Source organism: Saccopteryx leptura, chromosome 11, assembly GCF_036850995.1.
Source record: "Saccopteryx leptura isolate mSacLep1 chromosome 11, mSacLep1_pri_phased_curated, whole genome shotgun sequence".
Classification (NCBI taxonomy): domain Eukaryota; kingdom Metazoa; phylum Chordata; class Mammalia; order Chiroptera; family Emballonuridae; genus Saccopteryx; species Saccopteryx leptura.
In genome coordinates this window covers 40,644,001-40,671,356 of record NC_089513.1, presented here as the reverse complement: position 1 = coordinate 40,671,356, position 27,356 = coordinate 40,644,001, and the positions used below count along the sequence as shown (strand labels likewise).

The 27,356-nt window shown below is 42.2% G+C and overlaps 1 protein-coding gene across 4 annotated transcripts in view; it reads right to left on the bottom strand.

Moving 5' to 3' along the window:
* Positions 1-1,115: 1,115 nt before the first annotated feature.
* The window catches only part of KCTD1 (potassium channel tetramerization domain containing 1), a 206,032-nt gene continuing 179,791 nt past the window's right edge, over positions 1,116-27,356 (bottom strand). For all 4 annotated transcript variants that reach the window (XM_066353438.1, XM_066353440.1, XM_066353439.1 and 1 more), the window contains exons 4-5: positions 6,337-6,642; positions 1,116-2,059 (exon numbers count right to left, since the gene is read on the bottom strand). In XM_066353438.1, the coding sequence (XP_066209535.1) occupies positions 1,901-2,059; positions 6,337-6,642 (465 nt within the window). In that variant the 3' untranslated portion in view covers positions 1,116-1,900. The remainder of the gene's footprint in view (positions 2,060-6,336; positions 6,643-27,356) is intronic.

Below are 27,356 nucleotides of genomic sequence, written 5' to 3'. Positions count from 1 at the left end.
GACTTTTTAATTTAAAAAAAGAAAGTAAGTTCAGGATGGAAATCGCCCATCACCACAGGAACATCTCTGTAGCAGAAACACATTCCAGTTTACCTGTCAATCTTATCGTCATGCCAGGTTTATTCTGAGTATCTGGAAATGAGTCAAGAGGAAGTAGAGCAGAGAGGTGATGGCAGGGCTGACGGAGGAGCCTCCGGAATCACTAATGCCCTGGAAAAGCTGAGGGCTGAATTTCAAAGTAGTATTGAAACCTCAGGTTTCTTACCTCTCTGGCTGATATGGAAGTGATCATCTGGCCCTGAGATTCACCCTACCTCTTCCAAAGCCATAATGCCCTACATTCTGTATCTTTTGGAACAGGTGTTCCAGTCGGTTTAGGTTGGCTACAGATCCTGTGTCACTCTCCCCAGCAGGGGGATATTATCGCCCTACTCTCCCCTCACCGCCCCTCGTATTGCCCCCAGAATCTGGGTTGGTTCTGTGTCTGTTGAATGAACTGGTCGCTGCAGAACTACACGGAGTAGTTCCAAGTCTAAACTGTCAAAAGACGGTGGCTTCTGTTTCCTCCCTCTGGGAACACTTGAGCGTAGGACACTCCCTCTTGGAACCCAGTTCCCATGCTGGGAGGGGCCCAAGCCACATGAAAGGCCCCAAGCCAGTATCAATTGGCAGCCCCATGCGGGAGCCATCTTGGATGTCCCAGCCCAGTCACGCCCTGGATGACATCATGCGCAACAGCAGCAGGCTGGTGAAAGCAGTCCACTACAACTGGACCACAGAGTCACGAGAGAGGAGAAAACGTGGTTTTAAGCTGCTACATTGGTGGTGTTGGCTCTGCAGCAACAGGTACCTGGTATTTGTAAACAAAGAATTCAAAAGAAGAAAGACGATCTTGCTAACCAACACAGAACAGCAAAGCATGGGACACGCACTGGCTGAGTGAGAACAGTACTGTTTACAATAGGTGGCGACATCTTTAGCTTTTAGTGGGTTTTGACCTTGAAACTGGCCTCAATTTCTAAGGCCTCTTTTTGATGCTCAACACAGAAAATTGAAAAAAGGAAAAATTTCATTTTAATATAGTTTCACTCCACCATGTGTGTTTCAAACAGACCTTATTTTTTAAACAGAGTTTATTGTATTTAATACATTATAAAATTTGAAAAATTGTAGGAAAGCAGCAGACTCGAACTGGTGCAACTCTAACAAGTAATAATTCTGGCCCCTTTGCAAAACTGATCAGTTTAATAACAAAGTAATGTTCACATCTGTGAGGCGGACAAAAAGGTGTGACTTCTGTACAAACCACATTTAATATTTCATGTCTAACGTCTTTCGAATGCAATGTGCTCAGAAGAGTTTTTCTGAAGTTCTGCCCGGGGTCCCTGCCTAAAAAGAGACATGAAACCTCCATACGCAAAAGAAACTGATTCAAAGTGTGTTTTTTAAAAAAGAGACAGAGAGAAAGAAAAAGAAAGACAAAGGAAAAACGAAACAATGGATGGATGTTGGCAATGGAAACGGGAAGGAGATGGTCCTCACTGCTCATGGCTTGTTTATTGGTCAGGGGCCACGGGGCCCAGGATACCTCATGGCCATTGCAGCACCAACTGTAGCTACCACAAGTATTTTTTTTGTTTTGTTTTCTTTTTTGCATTTCCTACCTTCTGACATATATATATATATTTATATATTTTTTACACCTTGAGGATATCACTATTCCAATTGTTCCCGTATGAATACAGATGTGGTCTCTATAGGATATAAATGTGTCTTTAATTCAATTTCAGGTCCAGGACTTGGTTTTGCTGTTCCAACTGCACATAAAGGTCCCTTTTTTTTGTTTGCGGTCTTCGTTGTGTATGTTTTCTTTTTCTTTTTGCATAAGAAATATGTCCGTTTAGTCCAGAGGCTCTTGCTTTATCCGGATGACGGAGGGTCCGCGGGGCGTCCGCCTCAGTTCCCGGCGCAGGACGTATTCGCTGAACTGAGACGAGTCCACTCCTCCCCCACAGGAGCCCACGATTTCAAACCCCCTTTGCTGCAACCTCTCCAGGACCTGGGAGGGGCCAAAACAAGCATCTGGTTAGTGGAGAAATATAACAGCCCAAAGAATTACCCCCAAATTTGAGATCGTGTGCAGCTCTGGTCAAGCTTACCCAACCTCTAAGTCTCTCAGAGTTTCTGCTTTCAAACAAAGACTTGATTAGAGAGCAGGGAGGGAGGGAGGGAGAAAACATTTCTAACACCTAAAATGTGCTTTACATGCTAGCTTGCCATAAGTCAAGTTCATTTAATCATTACACCAGGGGTCCCCAAACTACGGGCTGCGGGCCGCATGTGGCCCCCTGAGGCCATTTATCCGGCCCCCACCGCACACCCGGAAGGGGCACCTCTTTCATTGGTGGTCAGTGAGAGGAGCATAGTTCCCATTGAAATACTGGTCAGTTTGTTGATTTAAGTTTACTTGTTCTCTATTTTAAATATTGTATTCGTTCCCATTTTGTTTTTTTACTTTAAAATAAGATATGTGTACTGTGCATAGGGATTTGTTCATAGTTTTTTTATAGTCCGGCCCTCCAACGGTCTGAGGGACAGTGAACTGGCCCCCTGTGTAAAAAGTTTGGGGACCCCTGCATTACACCCTCCTGGCAGAATAGGTGGAGTTAGCCTGTTATATAGATGAGAAAACTGAGGTTCACAGTAAGTGATGAAATTGGGCTTCTAACTCAGGTCTGTTTGGCCTCAAATCCCATGTTTTTTTTTTTTGCAATATGTGACGCTAGCTTCTCTAGAAAAAAAGACTCACATTTCAAAGCTCATTTGCACTAAAATATATTCTGTGAGGTGAAGGATATGGGAAGTCAGAGATATTATCTGAATTTACTCCGCCAGTGATTCACTCTCAACTCATATGTTCCTAACTCTGCCATTGTTCAAGTTTCCTGACACTGAGTTAATATATTTCAGCGTGGAAGATTGATGTCAGTTCAAAAACAGAACAAACTGAAGACAATTGAGGTTTACCTGCAGGTTTTTAAGTCTGTGGCATTTGAAACAGATTTATTGCCTTGCGTGCATTCAGCGGGGCGAGAATAAACGTAATGGGGATATATCAGAACACATATCCAAAATAAAGAAATTCTAAACGTCTCATATAAACATTAGGTAATCTATTCTTTAATGAAATCAAATACCTAATGCCAGAAAGATCTCTGGGTGTGTCACTGCATGCCTAACACTTAATGCTGGAAACAGTTCCTACAACGCTTAGACAGGCAAAATAGAAGCAACTGTGCTACTGCATTCTGTTTCTTTAGGAATCCAACAAATATTAGACTTGCAAATGTTCCCTGCCAGGATTCTGAATATAATTAAATTACTTCTATGCCACTCTAAAGGTAGGGTGACGCCATCATAACTTAAAAAAAAAAATGTTTGGCTTAATTTGTTTTTTGAATGAAGTGAAATGTTATTAAATACCTTTCAAAATGTAGTCAAAGTAAACCCTTACTGTTTTTTTTTAAAACTATTATTCTCTTTTTGGTCACCTAGTTTTATATATGCTATAATCTGCTATCTTGCAAAATAGGTAACCAGATAAGATAAGAAAGCAAGTGTGTGCTTTCTGAAAATTAAAACTACAAATGCTGGCAAATTTTAAAAGAAGTCCTTATGGGGGAAAAAAAATGAACCTTCTACCCTGCATTGCTCTATTTCTGGAGATATATTCACAATGCATAATCCCGTACACCAGTCAACAAAAGGACGGGTTGAAAAAGACACTCCCTAAGTTCAAAATCAAGATGTGCTTTGGTGGCAGGTGAAGAGGCAAAGAACAGCCCTCTAAGGGGATTTCCCTGGTAGAGGCAGGAATGTAGCCTGTCAGCAAGAAAAACCCCAGTTTGCTGGGCCAAACCACCTCACTGCAAAGGCTTCTTTGCCATGAGGAGGACAGGAATTACAAAGGTAGAGGAAGCTTTGAACAATAAAGAACTGAAGTCTGATAGCTTTTGTCTTTTAGCATTGTTACAGTTGCTAAATTGCTAATGAAAGGAAATCCCACAGCTTCCCCCCCAGGGGGTTCAATATGCATAATATGATAATTATGCAACATGATCCAATGCTACCTTGGATGTGGTCAAAGCTTAGTCCGACAGAATGCAAATAGCTTATGTTTCTTAGCCATGGCATCATAAACATCAACTTAAAAGTTCTATAAAATAAATGTTATCATTTGAGAATATATATAATTTTTGCATGTGTGCACAAGAGAGAGTGACACAGAGAGAGAGAGGGAGAGAGATGAGAAGCATCAACTCGTAGTTGTAGCACTTTAGTTGTTCACTGAATGCTTCTCATATGTGTCTTGACTGGGGGGCTCTAACCGAACCAGTGACCCCTTGCTCAAGCCAGTGACCTTTGGGCTTAAGCCAGTGACCTTGGGCTCAAGCTGGCAACCCTGTGCTCAAGTCAGAAGAGCCTGTGCTCAAACTGGTGACCTCAGGGTTTTGACCCTGGGACCTCAGTGTCCCAGGTCGACGCTCTATCCACTGTGCCACAACCAGTCAGATTTGAAAATATTAAAATCATTCCGTGGGGTCTCAGGTCTCAAGCGCCTTATCTCAAAGCCTGTGAAGGCCTAGAGGATGGTGCCTATTTCTTTGTCAGAGGAGCAGGGAGTTAGAGTGGGTCATGGCCATGTTGTACACTGGCAGTAATCCAAGCGAAAAGTCTCCACAACTGATCAGACTTGAACGATGGGAAAACTTGTTAGGCACCTGATTTTATTCAATGGCCCAAGGGGTAGACTAAGGCTTTACACATAAGAGGAGAGCAGGCAGGGTGTGGGAGGGGAGGGTGTCAGGAAGGTACCCCAGGAGCCTGCCCGGGGCGGAGTGGGTGTACCTCTGGACCTGGAGAACCGGCTTCCTGAGAACGTGGGACCTCTAGCATGCCTAGGGCCAGTTTCTGCCCATAGTTTCTGCTATGCTGCTCCCAAGCATCTGCTCATCAATTTAAAAGAGTAGAAATATATATATAAAAACAAAACTATAAATAGTTTGGAAGACCCCTCAGGAGGCAGAATGGTAGAATGGGTGCTTCTAGTCTGAGCTTTGGGAGAGGTTTTGTTGGGTCAATACTGAAAGTCACGGGCCCATTCCAATGAAAAAGCAGAGGGACCTCCAAATCCTCATGCCATTTACTTCAAATCTTTTTGAGTCACATAGACCTGGAGTCACGACCCAGGTATGCCTCTGTTTTCCCATCAGCAAAATAGGAGGCCAGTGTGCTCACAGGCTAGGGAGCTTAGACAACAGTGCAGGTTGCGAGCCCTGCATTGTGCCCGGGGATGCACGTGTTCACTGATGACCACACCCAGCAGCATCTGAGGCACATGGCACCTCATGTGATGTGACCAAAACTTCTGAGTTCCACCACTCTCTCACAGACTTCTCCATCTCAGGAAATGGCAATTTCATTCATCTAGTTCCCCCATCATAAACTTTAATCATCCTTGCCTTCTTACAACCAGCAGCCCTCAGCAGAAAGCCCCCTTAGCTGTCACTCAGCATCCCCAGAATGGACACTTCTCAGCTCCTGCCTGGCCCCCAGCTTCCGGTCGGCCCCTTGCTTCCACTGTCTTCTGCCTGCTGCTGGACCATTCACTTTCAGATACCAGTTGCATCATGTCATTTGTTTCCTCAAAACCCTCAAAAGTGGCTTTCCCTTTCCATTTACTCATGCCAGCAAATGAACCCAAACCAAAAGAAACCAAAGCTCCAAATTTCAGAGTCCTTACCACCCCTAGGAGGCAGTCATCTGTCCCCGGCCACCCGCTGGCCTCACGTCTTAGCATTCCCCATCTGCTTCACTCTCTTCCAGTCACACTGGCCTTCCCGATATTCCTCAACATCCCAAACACACTCCGACCTCAGGGTCCTCAGGACTTGCTGGTAACTGCTGGAATACGCGATCCCAGATACCCTTGTCTCACCACCTGACCTACATTTCTGCTGGTTACTCCTTGCTCTCCCAGCTCCATTCTCATAATGTAAGTTCCATGGAAACGGAGCTGTTGTCTCCGTTTTCTCTTCTCTGTCTCCAGGGCTCAGACCAGCACCTGGCACACAGCAGATGTTCAATAAATATCTGTGAAAGGATTGAGTGAATGCTGTAGCGGGGGGAAAGGTTGTTACCAACCCAACGGAAGTGTTACCACAATAGGGTTTCTCAGCTCCTTGGAGGAAAGGCACCGCGTGAAGGCAAGGTCAGGTCGGTAACCGCGTTAAGAGTGACATTCGATGCCACACAGCGTATGACAATGCTATGTACCTGGACTGAGTTGAGGTGACAGTAGCCATTCAGTGGAAACCTGATGACATGCGTCGAGTCGTGATTCCAGCCTGCGTTGACAGAGTTGCACATCACGTCGCCGATCTCTGGAAACACTTCTTCTATCAAGGATTTGTCGCCGCTGAGCGTGATCCTCTCTCCGAGGTCGGGAGCAACGCGCACCACGAGGCACTCACAGGGCCTTGAAAAGCGACCGCTCTCTCTGTCCTGCTTCCATCTTTCCATCTCCAACAACATAGGCTGAAGCTGAAAATATTTTGCCTCTTCATATAACAAAGTGTAGTCCTGGAAAAAGAAAAAAGAAAAAGAGACCTATGTCACAGTGCAAAATACAAACATGAAGTACCAAAACCATCTACACAGAAGAGGTGAACTTTTCACCTCTGTTATTTCAATAATTAAATCTGGGTGTAAATTTTTCACTTATAACACGTTTGTCACAGACTCAATTTGCATTCACTCACTCGTTCATTCATTCAGTGATGAGAAAAGGAGCTGAGAGAACTAGGGGTCTGGTGAGCCCTCTTCTAAATGCTTCACATGATTGAAGTCCTCCAATCGCCGTAACTTCCTGGTGACTTGGGAATCATTATTACTCCCATTTTACAGATGAGAAAACTGGGGATGTGAAAAGATTCACTCAAGTCTTTTCTCTTTTTGTAGAGAAAGCCTTTGAGGATTTCAAGTCTGACTGTGTTGGTGGAAATCCTTTCTAGCCTCTCAGATAAAACACGAGCCGTTCCCCGGAAGCCTGGACTCCTGGTCACCTTCAGTGGCAGCTCCAGAACTTGTCGCAGGAGAGCTGGGGGCAGTGCTACAGTGGACATGGGGCTGGAGAGGTGGGGGGGGGGCATGCTGCTGTCACCGAAACTTGGGTGTTGACCTGTGACGGTGTGGGAGAGGCTGGGGCAGATACGGGGGCTGACACACTGCCCTTGGCCACTGGTCAGTGTGCCGTCATAAAGTGAGAGAGAGGCAAACAGCGTTTGGCCTTGACCTCTGCAGGACAGAGTGCTGGAATGGAAACAAGTTCAATTCTGAGTGCCATCTTCTCATCTTTAGGCCTGGTTTCTTTTTCTCTTGTCCTAAAAAAAATCTATTGAATTAAAACAGAAATTTAGCCAACAGGTATTAAAACACACACACAGCCCACTGAAGGGGAGAACAGAGCAGGATGAGGAGGAGGCAGAAACTTGGGAACAATGTTATCAAGCAGGTCAATATTATGCCTAGACGTAGCTATGGCCACAATCATATCTGGGTGTGAGGGAAGTGGATACTTGTCCAGACACATCCACTGAGAACACTGTAATCAACTGACATTGGCATTCCTGTTCCCCAGGCCGGAGCCGGCAGGCGGTGCCTGGAGCCTGCAGGACAGCTGATGCTGGAAGCCGGGTCCTCAGGGCTGTGGGTGGCCTCTGCCTTCCCCACGGGATGCAGCATGAGGAGAGGATGACCACAGCAGAACCATTTCTACTAAGTCATTTTGCTCTTTCTCTTGCAAATCAAGCAGTGGCATTATAAAGGCATCTAGAAAAAAGCAGTGTGGAAAGACAAGAAAGTGTCATTGGGCCTCTTGCTGGATCATCCACTTTCTATATTGAGCAACTTGGGCCAGGCAGAAGATGCTATCGTCGATACTCGTCGGCAGAATGGGCTGCTTCTCTGTTCTGTCTTCTCCGAGCAACTCCGTCTGCAGGAGTCTTCATTCCCTACAGGAGAGCAGCTTACTGCTCCTATCATCTTCATGTCACATTGCTCCTTGCTGAGCCTCTGGACCCACAGGAGATACTGTTTGGTTTGAGGACTTGAGAGCTAAGCTGAGGTGTGGCTTCTCTTTACAGAGGGCAGAACTGAGGCCCCCTAGCGCAGCCTGAGGGTAGGAGTGGGGAGACTGCAGTTTCCTCCTGGCCAACCTGGGACCCTCGTTCTGGTGGCCTTGCTGTCTTTGTTTTATTTATTTACTTATTTATTTGAGAGAGAGAGAGAGAGAGAGACAGACAGACAGACAGACAGGAAGGGAGAGAGATGAGAAGGGTCAACTTCCAGTTATGGCACTTTTTTTTAGTTGTTTGTTGACTGCTTTCTCATATGTGCCTTGATCAGGGAGGCTCCAGCTGACCCAGTGACCTTGGGCTCAAGCCAGTGACCTTTGGGCTCAAGCCAGCAACCATGGAGTCATGTCTATGATACCACGTTCAAATCGGCAACCTGGCCCTCAAGCTGGTGAGCCTGTGCTCAAGCCAGTGACCTCAGGGTTTTGAATCTGGGTCCTCAGTGTCCCAGGCTGATCCTCTATCCGCTGCCCCACCACCTGGTCAGGCCCAGGCTGACTCTCTATCCGCTGCCCCACCACCTGGTCAGGCCCAGGCTGACCCTCTATCCGCTGCCCCACCACCTGGTCAGGCCCAGGCTGACTCTCTATCCACTGCCCCACCACCTGGTCAGGCCCAGACTGACTCTCTATCCACTGCCCCACCACCTGGTCAGGCCCAGGCTGACTCTCTATCCACTGCCCCACCACCTGGTCAGGCCCAGGCTGACTCTCTATCCGCTGCCCCACCACCTGGTCAGGCCCTCGATGTCTTTGACGTACACTGTGAGATGCCGACGTCAATACTTCACTTACTCATCAAGATGATAGTTCTCAAGGAGATTTAAAAACATGCATTGAGAATTATACAAGCAAGAGAAGTGAGGACCCCTGCCACTGTCTTTTATTTCCCTATGAGGTTTAATTAAAATTTTAGCATGAGGAAGATATGGACTCCAGTGCAAATATGTTTTGTCTTTCTACAGTAATCAAGTCCTCAAATCTTCAAGGTGCTTAGATCAGTCTTCTTCACCAGTTTTGACCTTATGGAGGAATTCTTTCTAACATCTCTGAATAGTGATTATTCAGCTTCTGACTGAATACTTCCAGTGATGGGAAGCTTACTACCTAAAAAGGTACAGCATTTACTCTGCAGCTCTGATTGTTGTGAATGTTTTCATTAAAATGACCTGACTTTGCCTGACCAGGAGGTGGCGCAATGGATAGAGCGTCGGACTGGGAGGCGGAAGACCCAGGTTCGAGACCCCGAGGTTGCCAGCTTGAGCACGGGCTCATCTGGCTTGAGCAAAAACAGCTCACCAGCTTGAACCCAAGGTCACTGGCTCGAGCAAGGGGTTACTCGGTCTGCTGAAGGCCCGTGGTCAAGGCACATATGAGAAAGCAATCAATGAACAACTAAAGTGTCAAAACAAAAAACTGATGGTTGATGCTTCTCATCTCTCTCCATTCCTGTCTGTCTGTCCCTATCTATCTGTCCCTATCTATCCCTCTCTCTGACTCTCTGTCCCTGTATTAAAAAAAAAAAAGAGAGAGAGAAAAGAATTAAAAAATGACCTGAATTTCCCTGTAACTCCAACTTACTTGTTCTAATTCTTCCTTCTGGGGTTTCAGTGATCTTAATCTTTCCTTGCCATGTTAACCTATTAAATATTTAAGGACAACTGTTATGTCTTAATATTATTCAGGGTGAAAATACCCAAACTTTTCAGCTCTTTTTCATTTGTTATGACATTGACATTCTTCAACATCTGGTATGTACTTGAGATTGTCGACATGCTTCCAAATACACAAACCACCTGGTTCCAGATACAGAACTGATGCAATCACATTTTAGATACAATCTAATGAGTGCATTGTACAACCTTTGCTTGGCTGGACACTCTAACCACTACTAATGCAGCTTGTATTAGTTTACTGTAGCTGCTATAACAATTACCATAAGTGTATTGGCTTAAAACAACACAAACTTATTATCTTATCGTTTTAAAAGCCAGAAGTCTAAAATGCGTCATTAAGTCTGTGTTTCTTCTGGAAGCTCTAGGGAAGATTCATTTCCTTGCCTCTTCCAGCTTCCAGAGACTTGTGGTCCTGCCTCATTCCCACCTCTGCTTCTGTTGTCACATCTCTTCTCTTACCCTGACCTTCTTGTTTCCTTCTTCCACTCTTAAGAACACTGTGAATGCTACCTGACCAGGTGGTGGCACAGTGGATAGAGAGACAACCTGGGACACAGAGGACCCAGGTTTGAAACCCTGAGGTCACCGGCTTGATGCAGACTCATCTGGCTTGAACACGGGCTCACCAGCTTGAGCATGGAACCATAGACATGACACAGTGGTTGCTGGCTTGAGCCCAGAGGTCACTGGCTTGGAGCCCAAAGTCGCTGGCTTGAGCAAGGGGTCACTGGTGTAGCTAGAGTCCCCCAGTCAAGGGACATATGAGAAAGCAATCAATGAACAACTGAAGTGCTGCAACTACGAGTTGATCCTTCTCATCTTTCTTATTTCCTGTCTCTCTGTCTTTTTCTTACTCTTTTTAAAAAAAAATACATTGGGTCAACCTGGATTATCCAGGATAATCTCCCTATCTCAAGATTCTTAATTTTATCATATCTGTAAAATCCCTTTGCCAGGTAAGGTGACATATTCATAGCTCCCAGGAATTAGGACACGGACCTCTCTGGAGGCCATTATTCTGCCTACCACGCAGCACATCTGCACTGGCTTTCTTGGCAGTCCTGTCAGTCTCTTCACAGTTTGCTTAAAGTGAAATCCCTACCCCTTTTTCACAAGAGCTGGTATTGAGTTGTTTCCCTCATTCCACATTTGTAAAAAAAAAAAAACTTAAACTCTCCATTCTTTATCCCTTTATTTTTTTAAAATTATTTTTCAATTATAGTTGACATACAATATTATCTCTCTTTAAATTGCATACTGTAGGTTCCGAGTTTGTTTCACTGTATTGAGAAGATGCGAATCCTTTCATGCCCTGTTCTAGGTCTTCCTTTCAGTTTTGGGTCATTTTGAACTGGGTGTTCCGTTTCCACATGTGAATTATGTCTTAAAGTACTGAGAGGTCAGGGTTATACACAGGACTTTGTTCAGGCTGATGTTCAGGTAATAAATGAAGACTAGATTTTGGTTGTCCAAGCAGTTATAAAACCTGTAATTCTAAGATCATCCAACTCATAATTGTGGCCTTGGCTAGATGTCTTGTTGAAACATCACGTGTTTGGGTGGGACTCCAAGAGACTGGCTGGAGGTGAGGGAGGGCCCAAGTCTCCACGGTGCCCAGAGAGTCTCTAACTAGTTAGGGCTCCAGTCCCCAATCTGTAGAGGACATTAACATTGCACCTGGCCCTGGTATTCTGAGTCTACGTCCATGACAATGCCCTGATCTACCTCTTTTCCTAGCAAAACCCAGAGGCAATGAGGCTAACAGGACTTGGGGCTTCAAGTCCCCCTGTGCTGACTCTAAATCTTCACCACCTTCTTTTTCCCTCTAAATTCACAAACTGCATGTATAATAATCCACCCTGAAGTCTGGCCACGGATGGACAGAGTGCCTCCCTATACAACATTGTTCACATTCATCATGATCTGCTCTTAGAAAATGAGAGAAATACTGGTCTTTATAGACGTTTGGCCCTGCTCAGTGATTTTGCAAGGATCCTGCTAGCAGTTATGAAAGTGATGGTTTAAAAGGGCTCCCCCAAGGCCATCCTGCATTTGGGACATAATCTCATGGGCCTAAGCTGGACCTACTTCAAGCCAACAGGTGTTTGTTTCTTTCCTCTCTTGACTATTGGGGCCCCAGTTCTTCCTTCATCACACTGTTCTAGCAGGTCTGTGCTGGGGGAGCAGCCACTAGAGAACCCCTGAGCACGTGGGCTTCAAACAGCCATCAGCTTCCATGCCGACTTGCCCCCAAGCGCCAGCCAGCCCGAGAACTAAGAAAAAGGTCCCGCCACTGTTGCTACCATTTCCTGCATGGTTAAACACACGCTGGCCATGAATTTCCTCGAAAGGCCCCTTTGTATACGTCTTCCTCTCCTTCCGAACAGAAGCTTCCTGCCTGAGCTCCCTGGAGGGTTCCCCACAGAGCAGGTCAGTCCCCAAGGCTTTCTTTAGACACCTTGCCCTCCTCTCCTTGTTCAGTCAGGATCATTGCACTTTATTGTCTAAGTCCTGGATTTTTAAGAGTTTACCATGTTTCCTTTCAGATTTTCTGGCCTTATGCTCATTTCCTTCTGGTCTCTGAGTCTTTTGAAATCTTCTTTCCTTGAGCTTCAGTTCTTATGTGACAATGCCCACCATCCCGTTCTCTGGCTTCTCCGGACTCGAGCAGACTTGGTCTCTTATGCCCCAGATACAGGTGACAATGAGTTGGAGTCCACAGGGCAGCGGCCCGTTAGGCCCAGTTCTTCTTTGGAAGGAAATGAATACAACTCCAGAATGTTCTAGATGTCATCACTCTTCTCCGCTCCCATGCCAATTTAATCTTCTCTAATTAAGACAGTATCACCCATATTTCTTACTTAGCTTCATATCCAGGTAAAGGGAAAGAAGTTATTTACACACCTATGATCATGTTTAAAAATTTTTTAAATCTTGGAAAACATATTTTTAAAGTACTTATGTTTCTTGGAAATTTACAATGGTTTTTCAAGGCAGAAAGACCAAGACCTCATTTTACAGATGAATAAACAGAACTCCCCTGAGACTCTGGAGAGAGAGGTATGTGGAACAAGAATGTAAATACGAGTGGGCTCCCAAATGCAAATGAACCATGTTTCAAAAGCTTATTTCTTGAATCAATATTTGGAATACAGAAAAAACTTCCCCTAGAAAGAGAAAAGTCACACACACACACACACACACACACACACACACACACACACACACACACACACACACACTGTATGGCTTTCCTATTGCTGCTGTAAGAAATTTCCATGTATTTAGTAGCTGACAACAACACACATTTTTCCTCGTACAGTCCCGGGGTCAGAAATCAGAGGTGGGTCTCACAAAACTATGTCAAGGTGTCAGCAGGCTGCCTTCCTTTTGCCGGCCTCGGGGTAGATGTTTCCTGTCTCTCCGCTTCCTGAGGCTGCCCGTGTTTTGGTTCCTGGCCATCCATCACTCCCTTCAGTATATCTCCTTCTCTGACTCTGACCCTCTCTCACTGATGGGGACCCCTGTGACTGCAGAGGGCCCACCTGGATGACCCAGGGTAATCTCCTGTCTCAAGACCCTTTTGCCAGGCAGGGTTTCGATGAGTTCTGGGGATTAGGATGTAGACACCGTTGGGGGCTATAATTCAACTTACCACACACAGTGTCTAGTTCCATAAAAGAGTTCAAAGGCTTATTTAACTCCTAATGTACCTGAAGTTATTACATAGCAGTTGACGAGTTCTTACACTCAAAAGGCAACTCAACCACTCACTCATTTTAAGATCAGTTTATGTGCCGGACGCCATGCTGGGTACAAAGGTTGAATGTACCCAACTCCTCCCGGGAACTCTAGCCGCTCTTCTCCCATCCCTGCTGGGACAGTGGGGTCCTGCCCGTGGACCCTGGGCAGTGCTTGGTTCCCCCAAAGGCAGGGAATGTATGTATCAGGGCACCTGCCAAGCAGAGGCACTGAGAAATGAGGGGAAATGAAAAGATTTTATATTTTACATTTCGAAAATAGTATTCAAGTAGTAGTCATCTTAAGAAAAAAACCAGATCTCTACAGAACTTACTTTCCTCTAACGATTTATTTTGAGGGGGAGGTGAGCCACCCTAGTTTTCTTACTGTCCACCTGTCCAGTGGTACCCACTTGTAGCTTCTCTCAACTAGTCTTGTTTTTGGGGGGCAAGGGTACCCAGCCTGAGAGATCCTGATGGCTATTCCAGGAAGTGGAAGCGGCAGCAACGTGTTCTTTCTCTCCCTGGCACTGTCTCCAGCCCCCACCTCGGAATCTTGTAGAGAAAGGCTAAAGTACACACAGGTGATAATGACGGGGTGCTGAGCAGGGGTGGGGTTCAGCCAGTTCACACCAGTTCAGCAGAACCATACCTAATTTTTTGTTGAGTTTGGCGAACTGGTTGTTAAAATGGTACTTGTAATCAGGGTTCTCTCTAAGGTGGGCGCCTGGGCAGCTGCCCAATGTGGAAATCAAAGATTCACATTCCTTACTCTTTTTTAACGTTCATCTGCACAACAGCGTATTCTAAGTGCCTGTAGTTATGTTCATTCCGTCCATAGATAAAGGAATGGGATCCTACTCCTACAGTGAAAAGATGGTTAAGGATAAGTCACACAGCCGATGATGCTTGGATAAAAGTGAAGAAAACTGCAAGGGAGGATGCCAGTCAAGAAGCAATATGGAAATATCTTAAGTAAGTTTTATTGTTTTTTGTCAGGTATTATTTAATATTTTTTCATTAGTATTTTAAAGCTCTCATAACATAATCTTGTTTTGTGTACCTCTTTTATTGTTCTTATTTAAGTATTAAATGTATGAAATTAACTACCTTTTGGTATTTTTTTTTTATACTTAAAACGGTCATTAGGGCAGAGAACCGGTTGTTAATTTATTTGAGTCCCACCACTGGTGCTGATGGCAGAGCTGAAGGCAGAGACATCTGTAGGTTGAAGCCACACTCTGGCTTGGCCAGTCACTTGGAGACGAGGCTGCAGGATTAGGCCTGATGTTTAGGGTGTGGTGAGGGCAGGGGCTAGAGATGCTACTTGCGACGGTACCGGGGCTGGGGTGGGGGGCTGGCTTCTGCAGCTGGTCTTGCCTCTAAGGGAGAGAAGTAGCCTGAGCAGGAATACTAGGAATACAGTCCATATACCAGGGACACCAACTCTAGGTGGTGGCAGCTGAGATCATGGGCTGCAGCAGATGTGCTAAGTGGGCATACTCTCAGGTACTGGAGAAGAAGAAACTTCTTGGGGGTCTACCCAGTTTACTACTCTGCCTTCTCTGAGAAACTTCAACCCTCAGGAATGAGGACCCAGAAGCCAGGCCACAGCTGATTGGCTAAATTGTAAGTGTCAGAGCCAACCTGAGCCAATCAGATGGTCTCTCTGTAGAACCAAGAAAGAAAGAGACCCTGGGCATTGCTGGCACATAGCCATGTTAAGGGCAGCACGCTAGAAGCCCACAGACTCTCACAGTCAAGGTCCTCAGAGCTGCCCTGGTGTTTCTACTCTAGAGAACACTCCCACTAGTTCAATGAAATAAACTAGTATCTTGCCCGTAAATACTGTCTTCCTCTTTTATTAAAGCTTTACACTATTGGTTTTCAGATGGAAGTAATTTTGACCCTAGAGGACATTTTTTAGCAGTGTCTGTAGACATTCTTGGTTGTCATAACTGGGAAGGGAGTGCTAATGGCATCTGGTGCTGCTCAAGAGCTTACAATGCAAGCACGGCCACAAAGAATTTAAATTCTACCACAAAAAATTATTTGGTTGAAAAAATGTTAATAGTGCAAAGTGAGAAACTGAGCTTGACAGAGATCATTGTTGTTGCAACCTAAGGAACACGTAAACCACCCTGATTGAACGGTCATTTCCGACATCACAAATAGTGAGTGGTACAACCACACATATTTGCTAATGTGATATAATATAAAGTACACAATATCACTAGAGATGTATTCTCCCCAAAATGTTTACCTTAACCCTATCAAGTCCTTAGATATAATTGACAGTTTACAGGATAGAGCAGGGGTCTCAAACTCAACTCAGCATGTGGGCCGCAGAGCAAGATCACAGCCGTTCGGCGGGCCGCACTAGGTCTACAAAAGGCAACTGTTGCGCAACACTTTTCTCACTGCAGTTGAAAACAAAAAAACATCAGTACAACAAGCACAATCGTACATGCAGTTTACTCAGTGTCACAAAACGACCAGAAACTGTAGTTTGCATCACAACTGCTGTTAACTAAGCTAATATCTAGCTAGGATGCTAGAGAAATGAAAAATACAAGTAGGCCCCTAGGCTTACTTAATTTTATCCAAAATATTTTGAACTTCGTGGATTAGTCTGCGGGCCGCACAAAATTGTTCGGCGGGCTGCGAGTTTGAGACCCCTGGGATAGAGGAATGAGCTAAACTACATACGCCAAGGCAATCAGACAAATCCAGATGGTGTGACGTTCTGTAGGGCAACTGGCATGGTCTCTTCAGCAAGTCAGCATCTTATGAAAAGAGACTGTGGTAGATAATAAAAGGAAGGGACATCACTGGATTCAATGTGGTCTTGGATCAGAAACAATCTTGAAAAAACTACCTACCTATAAAAGACATTTTCAGTGAACAAGGGAAATTTGAATATGGTTACAGTATTAGAGAAAATTTTTTTTTATTAAAGTAAAAAGGTAGACATTATTGTCTGAAATAAGCATGAAGAAATTCAGAAGGCTAAGCACTAAGGTTTTAACACTGGCAATCTCTGAGTGGTTGGAATATGCCATTTAAACTTCTTTTCCCACTTGTCTATTTTCAAATTTTCTCTAATGTACATACACTTCTATAATATTAAAAGGTTACTAAAATAGCTAATAGACTTTTGAACTTAACCTGGGATAGGTAAGTTGTGGGCTGACAGCAAATTATTCTTTTTTACTTTTTCTTCTATCTTTCATTTAGATTTTAAAGAGAAAGGAAGGGAGAGAGAGAGAGAGACAGAAACATTAATCTGTTCCTGGAGGTGCCCTGACCGGGGATCAGACCCACAACCTTTGCATATCAGAACAATGCTCCAACCAACCAAGCTATCTGGCCAGGGCAACAGCAAATTTTCCAGTATAGAGAAAGGTTGGACATTCATTCAGACACTACAAAAGATGCTAGCTAGCAACGTGGGGGACACTAACCAATGTTCAAAATAAAAGGCAAGAGAGAGAATTTTGTGGTTCCCCATCAAAAAGGAACCAAAGCTCTTGATTCCTGGGAATTATAACTGTGTGTGTGTGTGTGTGTGTGCATGTGTATAAGCAGAAAAATAAAGCAACAGGCCTGACCTGTGGTGGCGCAGTGGATAAAGTGTCGACCTGGAAATGCTGAGGTCACCGGTTCGAAACCCTGGGCTTGCCTGGTCAAGGCACATATGGGAGTTGATGCTTCCTGCTCCTCCCCCCCTTCTCTCTCTGTCTCTCCTCTCTCTCCCTCTCTCCCTCTCTCCTCTCTAAAAATGAAGAAATAAAATAAATAAATAAATAAAGCAACAAAGAATCAATCAGTATAATTGGGAGGGGTAGAAATTATGAGAAGAGGAATGCACAGTCATATCCATAATAAAATACTGCAGAGTTCTGTAATATCTTTTCTAGAGAATAGATTCCAACAGTTTTCAGTGGGTGCAGGGCACAAGCAGCTGCCACTTAAACAGTATTCTGAAATATGAAATTATCTAAATTGTCAAATGGGTATCTAGCTTAGTCAGCATGTTTGCAGAATGAAATTTTGAGGGACGTAGGATGCTGTAATTTCGAGATGTCACGCATTTGCTCAACCCAGCATTAAACAGCTGGAGAGGGAAACAGGTAATTAAGGAACGTGCTCTCTAGAAACCCAGTAACAGAGGTTCTCTCCACATGCCAAATGCTATCTATGTCTCTTTTCCAAGGCCAAGAAATAAACCCAGATGAGCAAGAAAGAACCTGTTACATTGCTCAGGATCAGGCAGTCTTGAGAGCTCATCTGTGCACCTGTACAGTATTTGTGATTCGTACAGTCCAGCGGTGTAGGTGCAATTCCATCATCAACCACAAGGCCAAGTGGATGCTTCAGCTGACTGCTCTGCCAGGTTCCAGAACACCCAGTAATTTATCGCCTGTCACCCAGAGGTTCCATGGGGAACATTTCAGGGCCCTGGGATATGTGAGTTTCATTTGACATGCTTTTTATCTTCTGTCTCCCTGATGCTCTTGTCTTGGCTTTTATTTGTCACCCGGGGCTCATCCTATTCGTTACTAAGCCACCTTGTGCCTAGTCTAGCTTAGGTTTCACAGAACCGCCCCCCCCCCCCCGATTCTCTGTGGTCGCACACAGTATATTTATAATTATTAGTCTCTGTTGTTTAGGAAAGAGCATCAGGTAGACAGAACGGTCTTTAATGAAGGGGGCAAAAAGATAGTGTGTGTGAAAAACCAAGAGATTAGTCCTGTAGGGCAGTGGTACCCAACCTTTTTTGAGCTATGGACTGGTTTAATGTCAGAAAATATTTTCACGGACTGGCCTTTAGGGTGGGACGGATAAATGTATCACATGACCGAGACAAGCGTCAAGAGTGAGTCTTAGACGGATGTAACAGAGGGAATCTGGTCATTTTTTAAAAATAAAACATCGTTCAGGCTTAAATATAAATAAAACATAAATAATGTAAATTATTTATTCTTTCTCTGTGGACCAGTACCAAATGGCCCATGGACTGGTATCGGTCCACGGCCCGGGGGTTGGGGATCACTGCTGTAGGGCATATCTGTAGGGTAAGAGTCAGGTGAGGTGGGCAGGGGCTGGAGCCTTCTGGATCTCTGTGGGTTCTAACAAGACTGTGCCACTTTGTTCCATGAATAATGGGAAGCCCCTGCAAGGTTTTAAGCAGAGCAAGTTATGATGCACTACCTTTTTAAAACATGTTCCTTGGTGAGGAATAAGGTGGGAGATGGAGGAGTAGTTATGTGACTACAGGATGGCCCCTGTAGGGATCCTGGCCAAGACGGAAATGGTATGGACCTCAGCCGTATCAGTGTCAATATCCTGATTGGGATGTTGTACTATAGTTTCACAAGATGTTACTATTTGGGGGATTTGGGCAACACAGGATCTCTCTAGTATTTCTTACAACTGCATGAGAATCTACAATGATTTCAAAATGAAAAGTTTAATTTAAAAGTGTCTCCTGGTCTCAACATGGAGAGAGTATGAGAGAGGGTAAGGATGGGAGAGGGTAAGGATGGGAGAGGGGAGATGGTTATGAAGTGACTCCAAGTCATCCAGAGAGCTGGGCCTTGGACTAGGGAGGTGGATGAGAGGAGTGCATTGACTCAAGATGTATCTGGAAGGTGCTATGGACACACTCATCCACGTGGGAGGGGAAGGAGAGGAAAAGTGAGAAAGACTCCCAGGTTCCCGCCTGTAGCAGGCAGGTGGACTCCGGCACCTTTCAGTGAGATAGGACGTGAAGGAAGTGGTTCGGATTGCTTGGCGGAGGCGTGGTAAAGGGAGATCAGCTCATGTTTGGGCAGCATAAGTTTAAAGAGCCAATGAACTACCCATGTGCAGGTTCTGAATGGGCATTTGGAAATGCAGTGACCTTAAAACAGAACTAAAAGTGAAATTTCCCTCCCTTGCCCCCTTTCGCAACTCCAGGCCTTTCTTCTAGGAAAACAGGAGAGAATAAGACTCGCCCGCCACATCACACCTCCAACCCTTTTCTCTCGACTCACTTAACTGCCCTCCCACACAGGATAAAGTCCAGTCTTGATTGGCGAATGCCTGACATGAGCAGAGCAAGGTTTGATTAGTGGGGCCGACATCCCTGTCCAAGTACAGCAGGCCCCGCCAGACACCTTGTGCCAGGGCAGGGACTCAGCTCTGTTTACTTCCTCATGGGTCCAGTGCCAGCTTTCTAGAAACAGTCCTGACGTTCTTCCTAGCCCTCTGTTTGCCTACAGCTAGTATGTGAAGTGGTCTGCTGTCCTGAACTATGAACTCTGAAGCTAAATAACCTAGCAACCTCAGGGCTTGCTGTCTAAACCCAACTGCTCTCTCTGTGGTTGTGTCTGAGTAGGTGTGTCCCCAGGTTTGAGAGTGAGGACTGGAGGTAGAAGACTTCACTTTGACTTTTTCATAAGTGCTTGCTGATGAATAAAGTGGCATGAGGGGAAGGCAGGAAAGAGATCTAAATGTTGGCATGGAAAGCAAAAGTATACACAGAACATTGAAAATGATCCTTGAAAACGTTCTAGGAAGGTGCCATACTAGAAATAGACTCTCAGTTTGTTTCCCTCCTGAGTTGGAAGAGATCACCATTGATGAAATAGTGAACTTTAATGTAGGAGCCATCTTGCATAAACTAACTTCCTATGCCCTTAAATCCTAGACTCACTGGCTCCTTAAACTCAGCACCTTGAGAGAGTGACATCAGAGAAATGGCAATGTGAGGGGTGCTCTCGATACCACTCCCTGAAACTTCAACAAATTCAACAACAAGAGACAGAAAAACAATCCCAGGAGCATCTGAAATACAAGTAAAAGCTCCATCAAGATCACAATAAAAACAAGATTAATCTGTGACAACAAAAACAAAAAAGGGGAGAGGACAAAGATTAACAGTGGCAAAGGAGGATGGAGTGCAGAAGCACTCATGAGATAATGTACTACAATGAACATGATATGTATGCTTTCCATTACTTAATGGTAACCACTCCTGAAAAAACCAACACAGAAGCACATGGCTTGAAAAAAGAAGTAACAGAGGAAAGAAGTATGGATTACAATCAAACAAAAACAAATGATAAAAAAAAAAGAGAAGAACCAAACAAGATACAAAACTATCAGAAAGCAATATATAAAATGGCAATAGGAATCCCTCAAGTGTCAATAATTATACTAAATGTAAATGGATTGAACTCACCAATAAAAAGACACAGAGCAGCAGAATGGATTAAAAAAGAAAATCCAACTGTATGCTGCCTACAAGAAACACATCTAAGCTACAAGGATAAAAACAAATTCAAAGTAAAAGGTTGGAAAACAATACTCCAAGCAAATAACATCCAAAAAAAAAAAAAAAAAGCAGGTATAGCAATACTCATATCTAACAATGCTGACGACAAGACAGCAAAGGTAATCAGAGACAAAAACAGTCATTTCATAATGATAAAGGGGACACTGAATCAAGAAGACATAACACTTCTTAATATATATGCACTAAACCAAGGAGCACCAAAATATATAAGACAGCTACTGACTACTGACTGACCTAAAAACAAACACCAACAAAAATACAATCATCTTGGAGACCTCAATATACCACTGATGGCTCTAGATCATTCATCCAAACAGAAAATCATTAAAGATATGTTAGCCTTAAAGGAAACACTAGAACAATTGGACATGATAGACATCTACAGGACATTTCATCCCAAAGTGCCAGACTATACATTTTTCTTAGTATACATGGAATATTCTCAAGAATTGACCATCTGTTGGACCACAAAAATAACATCAACAAATTCAGAAAGACTGAAATTATACCAAGCATATTTTCTGATTATAAAGCCTTGAAACTAGAATTCAACTGCACAAAGGAGGTAAACAAATCCACAAAAATGTGGAAACTAAACAACATACTTTTAAAAAATGAATGGGTCAAAGAAGAATTAAAAGCAGAGATCAAAAGTTACATACAGACAAATGAAAATAACAATACAACATATCAGAATCTCTGGGAAGCAGCAAAAGCAGTAATAAGAGTGAAGTTCATATCACTACAGGTCTTTTTGAACAAACAAGAGAAAGCCCAAGTAAACCCCTTAAATTCACATCTTAAAGAACTAGAAAAAGAAGAACAAAGGCAACCCAAAACCAGCAGAAGAAAGGAAATAATAAAAATCAGAGCAGAAATAAATGAAATAGAGAACAGAAAAACTATAGAAAAAATTAATAAAACAAGGAGCTGGTTCTTTGAAAAGAATCAACAAAATTGACAATCCCTAGGCAAAACTCACTAAGGAAAAAAGAGAAAGGACTCATATAAAAAAAATCTAAAATGAAAGAGGAGAAATCACCACAGATATCATAGATATACAAAGAATTATTGTAGAATACTTTGAAAAACTACATGCCACCAAATTTAACAATCTGGAAGAAATGGATCAATTCCTAGAACAATACAACCTTCCTAGACTGAGTCATGAAGAAGCAGATAGTCTAAACAGACCCATAAGTAGGGAGGAAATAAAACAACTATCAAAAACCTCCCCAAATAGAAAGTCCAGGGCCAGACGGCTATACTAGTGAATTCTATCAAACTTTAAAAGAAGACTTGGTTCCTATTCTACTCAAAGTCTTCCCAAAAATTGAAGAAGCAATACTCCCAAACACATTTTATGAGGCCAACATAAACCTGGTAAGGACAACACAAAAATAGAAAACTACAGACCAATATCTCTAATGAATACAGATGCTAAAATACTAAACAAAATACTAGCAAATCGAATACAACAACACATTAAAAAAATAATTTATCATGATCAAGTAGGATTTATCCCAGAATCACAAGGATGGTTCAACATACGTAAAACGGTAAACATAATACACCATATCAACAAAACAAAGAACAGAAACTATATAATCCTATCAATAGATGCAGAAAAGGTAATCAATAAAATACAACATCATTTTATGTTTAAAACACTCAACAAAATGGGTATAGAAGAAAAATATCTCAACATAATAAAGGCCATTTATGATAAACCATCAGCTAACATCATATTAAATGGCATAAAACTGAGGACTTTTACCCTAAAATCAGGAACAAGACAAGGTTGTCCACTCTCTCTGCTCTTATTCAACATAGTGCTGGAAGTTCTTGCCAGAGCAATCAGACAAGAAAAAGAAATAAAAGGTATTAATATTGGAAAAGAAGAAGTAAAGATTTCACTTTTTGCAGATGATATAATCCTATACACTGAAAACCCCAAAGACTCCACAAAAAAACTACTAGAAACAATAAACCAATACAGTAAGGTCACAGGATACAAAATTAATATACAAAAGTCCATTGCCTTCCTATATGCCAACAACGAAACATCAGAAAACAAACTCAAAATAATAATCCCCTTCACGGTTGTAACAAAAAAAATAAAATACCTAGCAATAAACATAACAAAGAATGTAAAGGACCTATATAATGAAAACTACAAAGCATTGTTAAGGGAAATCAAAAAAGATACAATGAAATGAAAAAATATCCCTTGTTCTTGGATAAAAAGAATAAATATAGTAAAAATTACTATATTACCCAAAGCGATATACAAATTTAATGCAATTCCCATCAAAATTCCAATGGCATTTTAAAAGAAATAAAACAAAAAATCATCAGGTTTATATAGAACTATAAAACACCCTGAATAGCCAAAGCAATCCTAAGGAAAAAGAACGAAGCTGAGGGCATTACAATACCTGACTTCAAATTATATTATAGAGCATCGACAATCAAAACAGCATGGTATTGGCAGAAAAATAGACACTCAGACCAATGGAACAGAATAGAAAGCCCAGAAATAAATAAAACCACATATATATAGTCAAATAATTTTTGATAAAGGGGCTAACAACACACAATGGAGAAAAGAAAGCCTCTTCAACAAAGGGTGCTGGGAAAACTGGAAAGCCGCATGCAAAAGAATGAAACTCGACTACAGTTTATCCCCTTGTACTAAAATTAATTCAAAATGGATCAAAGACCTAAATATAAGAGCTGAAACAATAAAGCACATAGAAGAAGACATAGGTACTAAACTCATGGACCTTGGTTATAAAGAGCACTTTATGAATTTGACTCCAAAGGCAAGGGAAGTGAAGGCAAAGATTAATGAATGGGACCACATCAGCCTAAGAAGCTTTTGCACAGCAAGAGAAACTGACAACAAAATAAACAGACATCCAACTAAAGGAGAGATGATATTTTCAAAAAACAGCACAGATAAGAGCCTAATATCCAAAATATACAAAGAACTCATAAAACTCAACAACAAATAAGCAATCCAATAAAAAAATGGGAAGAGGACATGAACAGACACTTCTCCCAGGAAGAAATACAAATGGCCAACAGATATATGAAAAGATGCGCATCTTCATTAGCTATTAGAGAAATGCAAATCAAAACTACAATGAGATACCACCTCACACCTGTCAGATTAGCTATTATCAACAAGACAGGTAATAACAAGTGTTGGAGAGGCTGTGGAGAAAAAGGAACCCTCACCCACTCTTGGCAGGAATGTAAAGTAGTACAACCATTATGGAAGAAAGTATGGTGGTTCCTCAAAAAACTAAAAATAGAACTACCATATGACCTCTACTGGGTATATACCCCCAAAACTCAAAAACATTGGTTTGTAAAGACACATGCAGCCCCATGTTCATTGCAGTATTGTTCACAGTGGCCAAGACATGGAAACAACCAAAAAGCTCTTCAATAGATGACTGGATAAAGAAGATGTGGTACATATATACTATGGAATACTCCTCAGCCATAAGAAATGGTGACATCAGATCATTTACAACAACATGGATGGACCTTGATAACATACTGAGTGCAATAAGTAAATCAGAAAAAACTAAGAACTATATGATTCCATACATAGGTGGGACATAAAAATGAGACTCAGAAGAGTGTGGTGGTTAGGGTTGGGGAGGAAAGAGAGGGAGGGGATGGGGGGAGGAGAGGGGCACAAAGAAAACCAGATAGAAGGTGACGGAAGACAATCTGACTTTGGGTGATGGGTATGCAACATAACCAAATGTCAAAATAACCTGGAGATGTTTTCTCTGAACCTATGTACCCTGATTGATCAATGTCAACCCATTAAAATTAATAATAAAATAAACAAAAAAATCCCCCCAAAACCCCTCAGCACCTTGAGACGCACACTGTGAGCAGCTCAGGGACCTACCACTGACTGGGGAGTAGCAGGGTCTGCAGTTTTCCTCAGGATCAATCCAGGGCTGCAGGAGACCTCACACGCTAGTTACAAGGCCCTCTTATTTTCTTACCCAATGTACCTAGTTGTTTTTATTTAAGATAAACGTGTATATGACATAACCCTTCTATACTCTTTTCCATGTGTCTACTCATCTTGGGCACGTGCCCTCCTGCTGAAAATCCTGAAGGAGAGGATGGATGAGAAGCCTCCTGAGCCCTTTATTAACTTGGGGTCTAGTCTTCGAGATATTTTTAATGTATTTATGCATACACACAATTTTTTTACATAAATAAGGGCATACTATACATATTCTAAACTTAATATTTTCACTGAATAAAATTTTGGTGACCCCCCTCCCCCCACAGCAAGAGATACAGAGATACCACATTCTTCTAAACTATTCCAAAGTACGGATAGCCTATAATATTGGTAAGCGTCTGCCATTGCATAACTTTTTTGTGTCCAGTTTTTACTAGTGCAAATATGACTACAAAATAAACATCCTGTGCATATATATCTTTGCATATTTATGTGAACATTTCTAGAAGATAAATTAATAAACATGAAATTGCTAGATCAAAGAGTATGTGTGTTTGAAAATTTAAAAATGGCTGTTGAATTGCCCTCCAAAAATGTTTCATTTTTACTCCCACCCACACTGTCAATTCCCCAAGTTTTATATTATCAATTAAAAGTGGGTGTTTTCCTGTTAGATTAGCTATTATCAACAAGACAGGTAATAGCAAATGTTGGAGAGGCTGTGGAGAAAAAGGAACCCTCATACACTGTTGGTGGAAATGTAAAGTAGTACAACCATTATGGAAGAAAGTATGGTGGTTCCTCAAAAAACTGAAAATAGAACTACCTTATGACCCAGCAATCCTTCTACTGGGTATATAGCCCCAAAACTCAGAAACATTGATACGTAAAGACACATGCAGCCCCATGTTCATTGCAGCATTGTTCACAGTGGCCAGGACATGGAAACAACCAAAAAGCCCATCAGTAGATGACTGGATAAAGAAGATTTGGCACATATACACTATGGAATACTACTCAGTCATGAGAAATGATGACATAGGATCATTTACAGCAAAATGGTGGAATCTTGATAACATTATACAAAGTGAAATAAGTAAATCAGAAAAAACCAGGAACTGCATTATTCCATACGTAGGTGGGACATAAAAGTGAGACTAAGAGACATTGATAAGAGTGTGGTGGTTACGGGGGAAGGGGGGAGAGGGAGAGGGAAAGGGGGAGGGGGAGGGGCACAAAGAAAACTAGATAGAAGGTGACAGAGGACAATCTGACTTTGGGTGATGGGTATGCAACATAATTGAACGACAAGATAACCTAGACATGTTATCTTTGAATATATGTATCCTGATTTATTGAAGTCGCCCTATTAAAAAAATAAAATTATTAAAAAAAAAAAAGAAAAAAAAAGTGGGTGTTTTTATTTTTGCGAATCTAAGTTTTGCTTCTCTGATACTATAAAGATTGACTATCTTTTTAAATGTTTATGGAAAATTTCTATTTTTTTCTTTAGAAAATTTTTCTATATCTAAAAGTATTTTCAACAGGTTGTTTGTATGGCTCTTAAAGATTTTTAGAAGCTTTTTTATGATAGATACTGCTCTCCTGTTGCAAATATTTCTTCTAGTCTGATACTTGTCTTTTATTAACATATAGTATCTTTAATTTAAAAAATATTTACAGTATATCTTCTGGGTATTAAGTTTTGCTTAGGTAGGCCCTCTCTGCCTCAAAATTATACTTTAGAAATTATTTTATATTTTTTCTAATACTTTTAAAGTTTTAGTTTTTTGTTTATTTCTAGAATATTTGCAAGCTCTGCCTTCATTTTTTCCTAAATGTCTTGATAACAATTGTCTCAGTGCTAATTACTGACTATTCCTTTCTTTTCCCACCTTTATAATATATTAAATTCTTATATACACACATCTATCTCTGAACCCTGTTCTTCTCCATTGATATATGTGTAAATTTTTGCCCTGTCAGGACCACACTTTTGAATTACTATAGCTCTACAGTATGTTTTGATGTCTGATAGAACACATCGATCATTGCCTGCAACTACCACCACTATTACCACTCAAAATAATCTATTTAGCTATTCCTAAGCATTGTTTACACAAACTTTATTAATGGATCAAATTTCATTTTAAAAAATATCTGTGACTAAAAGGGACTTGCATTACCTATGTAGCCTAATTTCCCATCCAGGAACACAGAATGTCCCTTCCTTTATTCAACTCTTCTCTTATACTTGTAGGTAAAGAGTTGCACTTTTCTTAAACAGGCTTTTATTTTTCTTGTTAGATTTATTCCTAGGTGTTATAGTTTTTGTTGTTACTGTTAGTGGTTTATTTTTCCATTGTATCTTTGGATTGTCTCTTGCTAGAATAGCTATTGA